This window comes from Hylobates moloch, unplaced genomic scaffold (genome assembly GCF_009828535.3).
Source record: "Hylobates moloch isolate HMO894 unplaced genomic scaffold, HMol_V3 SCAFFOLD_22, whole genome shotgun sequence".
NCBI lineage: Eukaryota > Metazoa > Chordata > Mammalia > Primates > Hylobatidae > Hylobates > Hylobates moloch.
The window spans coordinates 13,565,751-13,577,921 of record NW_026652297.1 but is presented as its reverse complement, the minus strand read 5'-3'; the positions used below and the strand labels follow the sequence as shown (position 1 = coordinate 13,577,921).

Below are 12,171 nucleotides of genomic sequence, written 5' to 3'. Positions count from 1 at the left end.
TCTAACTGGCATGAGATGTTATCTCATTGTGGTTTTGATTTGCATTTCTCTGATGACTGGTGATGATGAGCATTTTTTCATGTGTCTGTTGGCTGCATGGATATCTTCTTTTGAGAAGCTTCTGTTCATATCCTTTGCCCACTTTTTGATGTTTTTTTTTCTTGTAAATTTGTTTGAGTTCTTTGTAGATTCTGGATATTAGTCCTTTGTCAGATGGGTAGATTGCAAAATTTTTCTCCCATTCTGTAGGTTGCCTGTTCACTCTGATGGTAGTTTCTTCTGCTGTGCAGAAGCTCTTTAGGTTAATTAGATCCCATTTGTCTATTTTGGCTTTTGTTGCCACTGCTTTTGGTGTTTTAGTCATGAAGTCCTTGCCCATGCCTATGTCCTGAATGGTATTGCCTAGGTTTTCTTCTAGGACTTTTATGGTTTTAGGTCTAACATTTAAGTCTTTAATCCATCTTGAATTAATTTTTGTATAAGGTGTAAGGAAGGCATCCAGTTTCAGCTTTCTACTTATGGCTAGCCAGTTTTCCCAGCACCATTTATTAAATAGGGAATCTTTTCCCCATTTCTTGTTTTTGTCAGGTTCGTCAAAGATCAGATGGTTGTAGATGTGTGGTGTTATTTCTGAGGCCTCTGTTCTGTTCTATTGGTCTATATCTCTGTTTTGGTACCAGTACCATGCTGTTTTGGTTACTGTAGCCTTGCAGTACAGTTTGAAGTCAGGTAGTGTGATGCCTCCAGCTTTGTTTTTTTGGCTTAGGATTCTCTTGGCAATGGGGGCTCTTTTTTGGTTCCATATGAATTTTAAAGTAGTTTCTTCCAATTCTGTGAAGAAAGTTATTGGTAGCTTGATGGGGATGGCATTGAATCTATAAATTACTTTGGGCACTATGGCCATTTTCATGATATTGATTCTTCCTATCCATGAGCATGGAATATTCTTCCACTTGTTTGTGTCCTCTTTTATTTCGTTGAGCAGTGGTTTGTAGTGCTCCTTGAAGAGGTCCTTCACATCCCTTGTAAGTTGGATTCCTAGGTATTTTATTCTCTTTGTAGCAATGGTGAATGGGAGTTCACTCATTATTTGGCTCTCTGTCTGTTAATGGTATATAGGAATGCTTGTGAGTTTTGCACATTGATTTTGTATCCTGAGACTTTGCTGAAGTTGCTTATCAGCTTAACGAGATTTTGGGCTGAGACGATGGGGTTTTCTAAATATACAATCATGTCATCTGCAAACAGGAACAATTTGACTTCCTCTTTTCCTAATTGAATACCCTTTGTTTCCTTCTCTTGCCTGATTGACCTGGCCAGAACTTTCAACACTATGTTGAATAGGAGTGGTGAGAGAGGGCATCCCTGTCTTGTGCCGGTTTTCAAAGGGAATGCTTCCAGTTTTTGCCCATTCAGTATGATATTGGGTGTGGGTTTGTCATAAATAGCTCTTATTATTTTGAGATACGTTCCATCAGTACCTAGTTTATTGAGAGTTTTTAGCATGAATGGCTGTTGAATTTTGTCAAGGGCCTTTTCTGCATCTATTGAGATAATCATGTGGTTTTTGTCTTTGGTTCTGTTTATGTGATGGATTACGTTTATTGATTTGTGTATGTTGAATCAGCCTTGCATCCCAGGGATGAAGCTAAGTTGATCGTGGTGGATAAGCTTTTTGATGTGCTGCTGGATTCGGTTTGCCAGTATTTTATTGAGGATTTTTGCATTGATGTTCATCAGGGATATTGGTCTAAAATTCTCTTTTTTTGTTGTGTCTCTTCCAGGCTTTGGTATCAGGATGATGCTGGCTTCATAAAATGAGTTAGGGATGAATTCCCTCTTTTTCTATTGATTGGAATAGTTTCAGAAGGAATGGTACCAGCTCCTCTTTGTACCTCTGGTAGAATTCGGCTGTGAATCCGTCTGGTCCTGGACTTTTTTTGGTTGGTAGGCTATTAATTATTGCCTCAATTTCAGAGCCTGTTACTGGTCTATTCAGAGATTCAACTTCTTCCTGGTTTAGTCTTGGGAGGGTGTATGTGTCGAGGAATTTATCCATTTCGTCTAGATTTTCTAGTTTATATGCATAGAGGTGTTTGTAGTATTCTCTGATGGTAGTTTGTATTTCTGTGGGATCAGTGGTGATATCCCCTTTATCATTTTTTATTGTGTCTATTTGATTCTTCTCTCTTTTCTTCTTTATTAGTCTTACTAGTGGTCTATCAATTTTGTTGATCTTTTCAAAAAACCAGCTCCTGGATTCATTTATTTTTTGATGGGTTTTTTGTGTCTCTATCTCTTTCAGTTCTGCTCTGATCTTGGTTATTTATTGCCTTCTGCTAGTTTTTGAATTTGTTTGCTCTTGCTTCTCTAGTTCTTTTAATTGTGATGTTAGGGTGTCAATTTTAGATCTTTCCTGCTTTCTCTTGTGGGCATTTAGTACTATAAATTTCCCTCTACACACTGCTTTAAATACGTCCCAGAGATTCTGGTATGTTGCGTCTTTGTTGTCATTGGTTTCAAAGAACATCTTTATTTCTTCCTTCATTTCGTTATTTACCCAGTAGTCATTCAGGAGCAGGTTGTTCAATTTCCATGTAGTTGTGCAGTTTTGAGTGAGTTTCTTAATCCTGAGTTGTAATGTGATTGCACTGTGTTCTGAGACAGTTTTTTGTGATTTCTGTTCTTTTACATTTGCTGAGGAGTGTTTTACTTCCAATTATGTGGTCAGTTTTAGAATAAGTTTGATGTGGTGCTGAGAAGAATGTATATTCTGTTGATTTGGGGTGGAGAGTTTTGTAGATGTCTATTAGGTCTTCTTGGTGCAGAGCTGAGTGCAAGTCCTGGATATCCTTGTTAACCTTCTGTCTCATTGATCTGTCTAATATTGACAGTGGGGTGTTAAAGTCTCCCATTATAAGTTCGAGCTTCCTGGCTGCTTTGTTTACCTACTCAAGCCTCAGCAATGGCGGATGCCCCTCCCCAAGCCAGGCTGCCACCTTGCAGATTGATCTCAGACTGCTGCATTAGCAGTGAGCAAGGCTCCATGGGCATGAGACCTGCCGAGCCAGGCACGAGAGAGAATCACCTTGTCTGCCAGTTGCTAAGACCTTGGGAAAAGTGCAGTATTTGGGTGGGAGTGCCCCATTTTTCCAGGTAGCCTTTCACGGCTTCCCTTGGCTAGGAAAGGGAAATTCCCCAGCCTCTTATGCTTCCCAGGTAAGGCGATGCCCCGCCCTGCTTCAGCTCGCCCTCTGTGGGCTGCACCCACTGTCCAGCCAGTCCCATTGAGATGAACCAGGTACCTCAGTTGGAAATGCAGAAATCACCCATCTTCTGCATCAATCACACTGGGGACTGCGGACTGGAGCGTTCCTATTCAGTCATCTTGGAACGCTATCCCACCAAGTAACAGTCTAAAGCAAAACTATATACGGAAGGAAAATTATATTTATTCTGCCCAGTATATATTCTCTGTTTAAACATATAATTTATTTTCTTTGTCTTGCACCCATAATTGCTTCATGGGAATGGGAGCTTTGGTGCTAAAGGGTCTCAGTTTCCTTTCTGTGACTCACTTTATTCTTTCTCTTCTTGCTGTCACATTCTGCTGTAATGTAGGTAGCAAGCATAAAGATGGCCCCAAATTAGTAATTCTTCAATGAACCATCCAAATATGACCTTGCATGCTTCATAGAAAGTGAAGTTTGTGAAGTCAGATGCCTCTGATTCCACACAGGCACTGGAAAGAAGAAAAAAAAAGAAAAAGGAAAGAGCTTGTAGTGCAATGAATGTAACTCAAGAGGGAGGGGGATGGGGATCATGGCAAATATGTTTCATCTTCTCAGCGACAGCAGGTTGCTACCAAGAGGAAGTGTGAGCCAGTGCTGCCAGATCTCCAAGTTTTAAATGAGAAGCCCAGAAATCTAGATTTTTATGAGAAATCTCTCAATTTTTAAATGTTGAAAACTGATTCCAATTTTATAAAATATGCTGAGCTTTGCTTGAAAATTAGTTCTAAACTGTGGGACCACAGTTTTTTACCTTCCAAAATTCTGAGATTATGCTGTTTGTTTTACTTTAATGTGCTAGAACTGCATTGTCTAATATAGTAGCCACTAGTCGTATCTGACTGTTAGACACTAGAAATGTGGCTCGTCCAAATTGAGATGTATTTTAAATATAAAATATGGAATGGATTTTAAAGACAGAATAAAACAAGAATATAAAATATTTCAGTCATTTTTTAAGTGATGTGTTAAAATGATAATATTTTGGATATATTTGTTAAATAAAATATATTATTAAAGTTAGTTCCACCTGTTTCTTTTTACTTTTAAATGTGCTACTAGATTTTTAAAATTGCATATGTGATTCACGCTATATTTCTATTGGACAGCACTGTTCTGGAATTTAAAAAATAATCATGTATGACCACTGCATATGTAGGGAGTTAGTGTCCTGAATATCTGACTGCACCGGCAGCAGCGAGTCAATGGGCTTCACACTAACACCCCCGCTTAGTGAGCGCTGCTGTGCGTTGTCTCTTCCTGTTGGCATTTGCCCATGGACACCAAGAGTGAGCCTCTGTAGCTGCCTGTTTGCAAACAAGGATGAAGGGAGACAGGCTCAATGAAGCTGATGTCTCCTGAGGACCTGAGATGGAGGAAACCATTGTGCCTATTTGTGCCCAGGTGGTACCCTTGGGAGTGATGAGGGGAAGCGCTGAGAGAGATAACTGTAGAAGAACCTAGAGATTTTGGCAGAGGTGAGCAGGCGAGTAATAGTTGGGAGAGTCCCCCTGAAAAGTTGATGTCTGCGTGTTTGTAACTAGTAATGATTGTGTACTGGGGCCACTGGGAGAAGATGGCGGGAACCTGAAATATGAGCAAGGAAGGGACTCCCATTTATGGAACATCCTGTCTGTATTGGGCACCATGCTAGGTGCTGTTCATAAAGCATCTCAGACCAGGTCATAATTCTCAGAGCTCTCCGGTGGAAGAAGGCTAGGGTTTTGTTGTTGTTGTTGTTGAGACAGGGTCTTGCTCTGTTGCCTAGGCTGGAGTGCAGTGGTGTGATCAGAGCTCACCCAGGCTCAATTGATCCTCCTGCCTCAGCCTCATGAGTAGCTGGGACCACAGACGTGTGCCACTACGCCTGGCTAGTTTATTTTTTGTGGAGAGGGAGACTTGCTATGTTGCCCAGGCTGGTCTCTAAGTCCTGGGTTCAAGCGATCTGCCTGTTTCAGCCTCCCAAGGCAGGAGTGAGCCATTGCACCTGCCTTTATTTTTTTTTTAAGAACCAGAATTACATTCTGGGTTTTTGTAGGGCAGGGTCTTAGAATGAGGAACTCTGACCAAGCAGGGCTTCAGGGGAACTGTAGGGTAGTGAACTGGGAGAAATTCTTAGCAAATGTTGGAAGCTCCTGATCTAGGGGTTGAAATTGTTTTTCAGTTTTTGTTTTTGCTGCTTGGAAATTAATTAATCCCATAGTTAAAAATTTAATAACATTCTTTAGTATTACTACTACTATCGTCTAATGAATATTAATGAAAATTATTTTTCAGAAAATAACCAATTCACCCCAGAAGTTAATCAGCTGCAGAAGGGAGGAGGTGGATGCCTGTGCCACGGCTGTGATGTCTCCTGAGGAACTCCTCAGGGCCTGGATCTCATAGGTTTGTGGAAGGGCCCAGGTGAAGCCAAGAACCTGGTCTGCATGACATGGAAACCACGAGGGGACAATTTGTGTTTCTGTTTTCCACCATGGACAAGGGATGAGAGAAGCAGGAAGAGCCTGTTGTCTACAAGTCTAAAAGCAACCATCAGAAGCAGAGTGGTTTGTCTAACAGAACACTGACTAGGGCTTAGGAGATGTGACCTCTAGACTGGGGGCCGCCATTTGCTGGCTGAGCAACCCTGGGAAAAGTGACTTCATCCCTTCGGTCCTAAGTTTTCTCATTTGTAATGGGGGAATTACCTACACACCTGCTAAACACTCACACACAGAGTCTCTCTCTCTATACACACACGTACACATATATACACCCAGCACTTGCAAGGCTAGAGGGAAACTGGTGACACTCTACAGTCTGACTGATTCAGTGTTTCTGGAGAGCAGGACATAAATGTATGATGAGAATGATCAAGGACTCTACACACTGGGTGGCTTGGAGAGCCCACTTTCCCAGAATAATCCTTGAGAGAAAAGGAAGCATGGGAGCAATGGTGTTGAGTTCACTTCAAGCCCAATGCCGGTGTAGAGGGGAATGGCTCAGCGAGCTCTACAGTAGGTGACCTGGAGGAAGGTCACAGCCGCACTGAAAATGGGATGCGCATGAACACAGAGGATCCATTAAATACTGTAAAGTGTTGACAGTGTGTGCACACTGCAGACAACAGGTGAAATGTATGTGTGCAATGCGACGAGAATGCAGAAGTCAGTAACATGTGCATGTTTGTTGTGCTCCTTTTTTCTGTTGGTAAAATACAGAATTTAGCAAATAAAAAGGGGCCACCCTGGCCAAAAGTGGTCTTTAAAGTTCTAGTTACATTGTCAACCTCAAGTCCAGAGAGGCTCCAAAGGACACCTTTGGTCAAGAGGACTGGGGGTGGGGTTGGGGGTGGGGATGGGGGCAAGGGAGGAGCAGCCCCAGGAGTCCAGAGCCCGGGGCTGCCTGGTTGGGGGCAGCCTCTGGCTGCATGAGAACCCCAACTGAGGCAGCTGGCATAAGCTTCACCTGGTTAGGTGCTCCTAGGCCTTTCCTGGAGGCCCCACCCGACAGGAAATCCCTGGGGAACCCTCTTTTCCTTGACAGCTTACTCAGGGTACCCCAGCCCCTCTTAGTCTGCTCATTTAGGACCTACCTTTGGAAACCTCTACCCACCCCTTTCCCCCACCAGGTGAAGAAAAGAGCCAACCACACAGAAGGAATGGTGGGAGGAAACTTCTTGTGGGGTGAAGGGATTGATGGGCAGGGCCTGCGCCTTGCTTTCTAACCCCCTCAAAGCTCTGGAGCCTCCGAGTTGGTTTATCTTCACCCTCACTTCCTGGGACCTTTCCAGCCAGCCCAGTGGTGGGACAGTCTAACGGCATCAACCGGGTGTTTCCCCAGAGGCCCACAGCCCTTCACCGCCTGGAGGGGTCTCTCCAGGAGCATGAGATCGCTGAAGACCCGTTCCTTCTTTTCCTTTGTATTATTTTGTATGCTTCTCTGTATTGTTTGTTAGAGTGTGTGTGCTAATTTTATATTTGACCTAAACTGGAAACACACTTTCAGTTTGCAAAAACAAAGACCATATTACTATTCCAGTCATCACCCTCCCTCCTCTCTCTTCCTGCCCCCTTATGGTGGGCTGGTGGGGGGGCACTATCCTTCTGTCACAGCCCAGGCGCAGAACGGAGAAAGGACCCTGATCTTCCTCTGCTTGAGTCTCTCACAACTAGTCCCAGTGCCCATCCATTTTTTGGCATCTATAGGTACACAGAAATCTCTTTTGATTCTTCTGGGGTCTCCCCTTGCCCTGAATGTGCATTTATGGAGCCCCAGCCATGCACCAGACCTGCCAGCCCCCCGTGGTGGAGGGGCTGCTTCCTCTACAGCTGGCTGTTCCCTCTCCCCCGGAGCACTTCTATCCCAAGTCCCCAGGCCTCCTCCCTGCCCCTCCAATGCATTTATCCCTACACCCGGACACTTACATGAGTGAAAAGGAATGTGATTAGTAATTACAGCAGGACCACAGCTGTAAATCGGGACTTCTCTGGGCAAACCAGGAGCTGGGTCACTCTCATCATAAGGCACAGCTTCCTGCCACATTCTTTTTCTAGAAGCTCCAACACTCCAGATGCCCAGTCACTGAGTCCAGGGGCTCAGGCTCAGCACTGCTGGCTTGCTTTGTTTTCACAGCTTCTCATTGAGTCCTGCAGGAATTGGGGGAAGTACCTGTGTGTGTGTGTGTTGTGGGGGGATGAGTATTTGGGAGCAGCCTAGAGCGGCTTCTGCTGTTTCACTGAAGACTGTCTCTTGCAGCCCAACCCAGTAGAGTCCCCTGAGCCCCCAGAATCAAGCCCAGCTTTCTTAGTCCTGCCTTTAGGGTGCAACTGCCAGGGTCCAGTGAATAAAATCCCTGCTCCATGAGGCTTACACTCCAGTGGGGTAAGGGAGAAATAATAATAACACAATAACAAAGTATGATTATTAAATGAATTATTTAGTATATTAGGAGTTTGTAAGTCACGGTAAAATGAAAAGGTAGAGCAGAAATGGGGGCTGGGGGCAGGTTGCAGCCTCTTCAAAATGAAAGTGGATGGAAACAATGGACCCAGAACTACCTGTCAGATAAGTCCCTGCATAGTCACATGGTATGAGATATTATGAGAGATTCTAGAACAAAGCAATTTGGCAACAAATCCGTAGGTGTATGGAGTCTAAAACAAAAACTTTATTGAGTATTTATACTGTTTGTATTGATAGTGTATTTTTTGCAGCTATTATCAGATAAAGCAAGTAAATAATATATATTTTGTATATTTAGATAAGAATCTAGATTTTAGGATTAGTGACAAGGAAGGCTAATTGTAGGCTCCCAAATTTGACTAAGAACAGGGCACTGTTGGAACTGAATCAAACATATTAATATGAAGTCATGTCTTTATGAAACATTATATTAAAAATATTTTGACTTTTTTCCACTGAAATGGCCCAGGAGAAATGTCACCTCCACAATGCATCTTAATGCCAAGATTTTGGTTTCTAGTGTTAGTTTTCTCCCAAAGGAACCAAAGTTTCTTGGAGCAGTAGTGGATGCCATGTCAGTCTGGAGTTGAAATGTACAAGGTAATCTTAGAAAACCTATACCTTTTTGGGACAGAAAGCAAAGCATTAAATAAGGGTCATTCAAAATTACACAAGGAACAATCTATACAGGGCTCCTCTTGGCCAAAGTTGGGACAATGTAAGCACCAGAAGGAGAATATTGGCGGGCACAATTGGTACCATATATTTGAAAAGTCATCAGTCCATGACAACCAAGAAGAGCGAAGCTACCATAATGCATTCTCAGAGAAGATGAATCTAATAGAATGCATTTCTACTTGTTATTCAGTCATGTTGGGCAAATGACTCGTTTATCTTGTCAATGAGGAATACCAGTAAATGTAAATCCATCAGTCAGAAGGCATTTTTTCTCTTCTAAAGGCTCCTTTCTGCCCCTTAACGTCCAGTCTTTCCCCCCTTGGCTCTCCCTGTCCTGTCAAGAAGTTCGGTGGCAAAGTCTTTTAAGTTCCCTTCACAGAAGAATTGTAGACTCTGCCGATCTAGTCTCTGGGCCAACCCTCCCCGTCTCTTTAGTAAAGATGTTTTTTATTATTTTCCTTGTGCCGTATATTATCCTTAGGCTAGAGTAACTTTCCGGGCGTGCAGACCTCTTGGTTTCCTGTCAATCTGGAGGACTTGATCCCATGGCCAGCTTCCGGAGCTCACCAGGAGGGGAAGACCCATTACATCCACGGGCGTCTGGCGCCACCTTGTGGTCAGTGCTGAAAATGTTTTCTGTTCCCACTCGGAGTGAAACTCCCTGGACTTCCTGGATGAAGAAAGGAAAGCTCAGGTCGGTTTCCTAGAATAACTCAGTTACACAGTTTCCACGGGCTTGGTCCTTAACAAACGTCCACTGTCACTGGTGGAGTTAGAATTTAGCAGCCACCTTCTCCTCGCTGTGTGTCTGTATCTGTGCCGAGCTCATGGTTTGGGGCTTCACGCTGTACCCACGGCTCTCCCTCTTTGCTGGGAACTTGGCCTCTCTCACTCACCTGTCTGTTGATCTTTCCTCCATGCTGCCATTCCCTACCTCTCAGAAATAGACTTTTTTTGGATGTCTTTTTGTTTCCCTTCTGTGTGACCTATTTATAGGATCCCTTTACTAGACTGACTTTCCAGGAGTGTTCCTCAGCCCCGGCACAGATCAGCAGGGAGGAGCCTGCCTGCTGCTTGCTCGTGTTAAACCACCGTGCTGCCCAGCCTGTGAAGTTTGGAACTGGAACACTAGAGTTGGCCCCAAATTACAGCTTTCTCTTCTGGCTCCTGGGACTCCCAGTTTCTTCAGCAACAACAACAAAACCTGGAAAAACGTATCCTTGCCAGAGGTGGGAGAATGAGGCTCACAAAAGGAAAACACAGACCTTTCTTGTCTCTCCCAGTGAGAGGTTGCAAGACTAGGTTGTAAAACCCCATTAAGGAGGACCTCAGAGGAAGAAGTGAGCAAGGAGCCTTCTCAGGTGCCTGCAAACATCTCCAAAAGCAAAAGTATAAATCCTCATATTGTGGAGGAGGTAGGTACCTGTTCCTGGTTCCTTCACTGGACCTCATTGAGAAAATTAAACAAACAACAACAACAACTACGTTAAAAAAAACCCCAAGAACAAAAACAAAAACAAAACCCTGGTGGCTGGGCGCGGTGGCTCACGCCTGTAATTCCAGCACTTTGGGAGGCCGAGGCGGTGGATCACCTTATGTCAGGAGTTCGAGACCAGCTTGACTAACATGGTGAAACCCTGTCTCTACTAAAAATACAAAAATCAGCCGGATGTAGTGGCAGGCGCCTGTAATCCCAGCTACTCGGGAGGCTGAGGCAGGAGAATCGCTTGAACCCGGGAGGCAGAGGTTGCAGTGAGCTGAGATCCCACCATTGCACTCCAGCCTGGTCAACAGAGACTCCGTCTCAAACAAACAAACAAAAAAACCAACCCTGGCTTTTGGAGAAATGAGTGCCTGAACAAACCTCAGTAACTTCTAAATTTTGCGCCTGTACTTAAAACAGCTCCTCTAGGAAGTGGCCACATGCCTCCAAATTTCCTGGAGATGCCAGCCAGTCTTCTATGAAACTGCCTTAGTATGAGATTAGGCCTACAAAACATCATCTTGAGTTTCTGGCCCTAGGATATCACAGCCCAGAAAGTAGGCCCCTCTGATGTCATCCCACCTGCATCAATCATGAGGACAAGCTTTCCCAGGTGAAATCATTTCATTGACATTAACTGCTCACTGTCTCACTTGAACTTTTTTTTTTTTTGAGATGGAGTCTTGCTCTGTCACCCAGGCTGGAGTGCCGTGATGCTATCTTGGCTCACTGCAACCTCCGCTTCCCGGCTTCAAGCGATTCTACTGTCTCAGCCTCCTGAGTAGCTGGGATTACAGACACCTGGCACCATGCCCAGCTAATTTTTGTATTTTTAGTAGAGACAGGGTTTCACCATGTTGGCCAGGCTGGTCTTGAACTCCTGACCTCAGGTGATCCGTCCGCCTCAGCCTCCCAAAGTGCTGGGATTACAGGCATGAGCCACTGCGCCCTGCCTCACTTGAACTTTTGAGTCTTGCAATTGGAAATAGATCAAAGTGGAATAGATTTCCCCCTTTCTTGGCCTCACTCCGGATCAGGTCTAGATTATGGAGGGCCAGTGAGGTGGAACACTTACTGTGTGTTTTTGTTTTTGTTTTCGGACAGGAGTCTTGCTCTGTCACCCAGGCTGGAGTGCAGTGGCGTGATCTTAACTCACTGCAACCTCCACCTCCCGGGTTCAAGCGATTCTCCTGCCTCAGCCTCCCAAGTAGCTGGGATTACAGGCACCTGCCAACACATCTGGCTAGTTTTTGTATTTTTAGTAGAGACAGCGTTTCACAGTGTTGCCCAGGCTGGTCTCAAACTCCTGGCTTCAAGTGATCTGCCCGCCTCGGCCTCCCAAAGTGCTGGGATTGCAGGCGTGAGCCACCGCCTGTGTTTTAAATGAGTTTCAGTTTAGCTGATGGCAGCAAATAGATGCTGAAATTTAAATACAAGTAACATTAAGTAACAACTCGCTCTGTTGCAACTTTGGGTTGACAAAGGCAAGCCTCAGGTTAGAGAACTGATAAAAAGCTTGGTCATGAGGTATGGGTATCAACATGTTGCTTAAAAACAAAAAGCCCAGCTTCCAGAGGTGTGCATGGTGTTGATTGTGGCAGGGGGTATGAGAAAGTGGGGCCCACTCTTTTCTTTGGCTAATGACTCATTTAAAAACTCAGTTGTCACCTAAAACATTTATTCCAAAATTGGGATTTTTAAAAATTAAATGCTATTTAAAACTTCAGAAAGGAATTAAAAACTGATAATTGAAACAGGTGATATGTCAGTTCA

At 44.1% G+C, this 12,171-nt stretch overlaps 1 protein-coding gene across 4 annotated transcripts in view; it reads left to right on the top strand.

Moving 5' to 3' along the window:
• Positions 1-10,039, top strand: part of IL20RB (interleukin 20 receptor subunit beta) — a 47,071-nt gene extending 37,032 nt beyond the window's left edge. For 2 of the 4 annotated variants that reach the window (XM_032143497.2, XM_058433354.1), the window contains exon 7: positions 5,568-6,423. In XM_032143497.2, the coding sequence (XP_031999388.1) occupies positions 5,568-5,678 (111 nt within the window). In that variant the 3' untranslated portion in view covers positions 5,679-6,423. Of the gene's footprint in view, positions 1-5,567; positions 6,542-9,396; positions 9,610-9,911 lie in introns of those variants that run through there. The other 2 variants (XR_009211568.1, XM_058433353.1) reach the window with 2 other exon arrangements.
• The last annotated feature ends 2,132 nt before the right edge of the window (positions 10,040-12,171 follow it).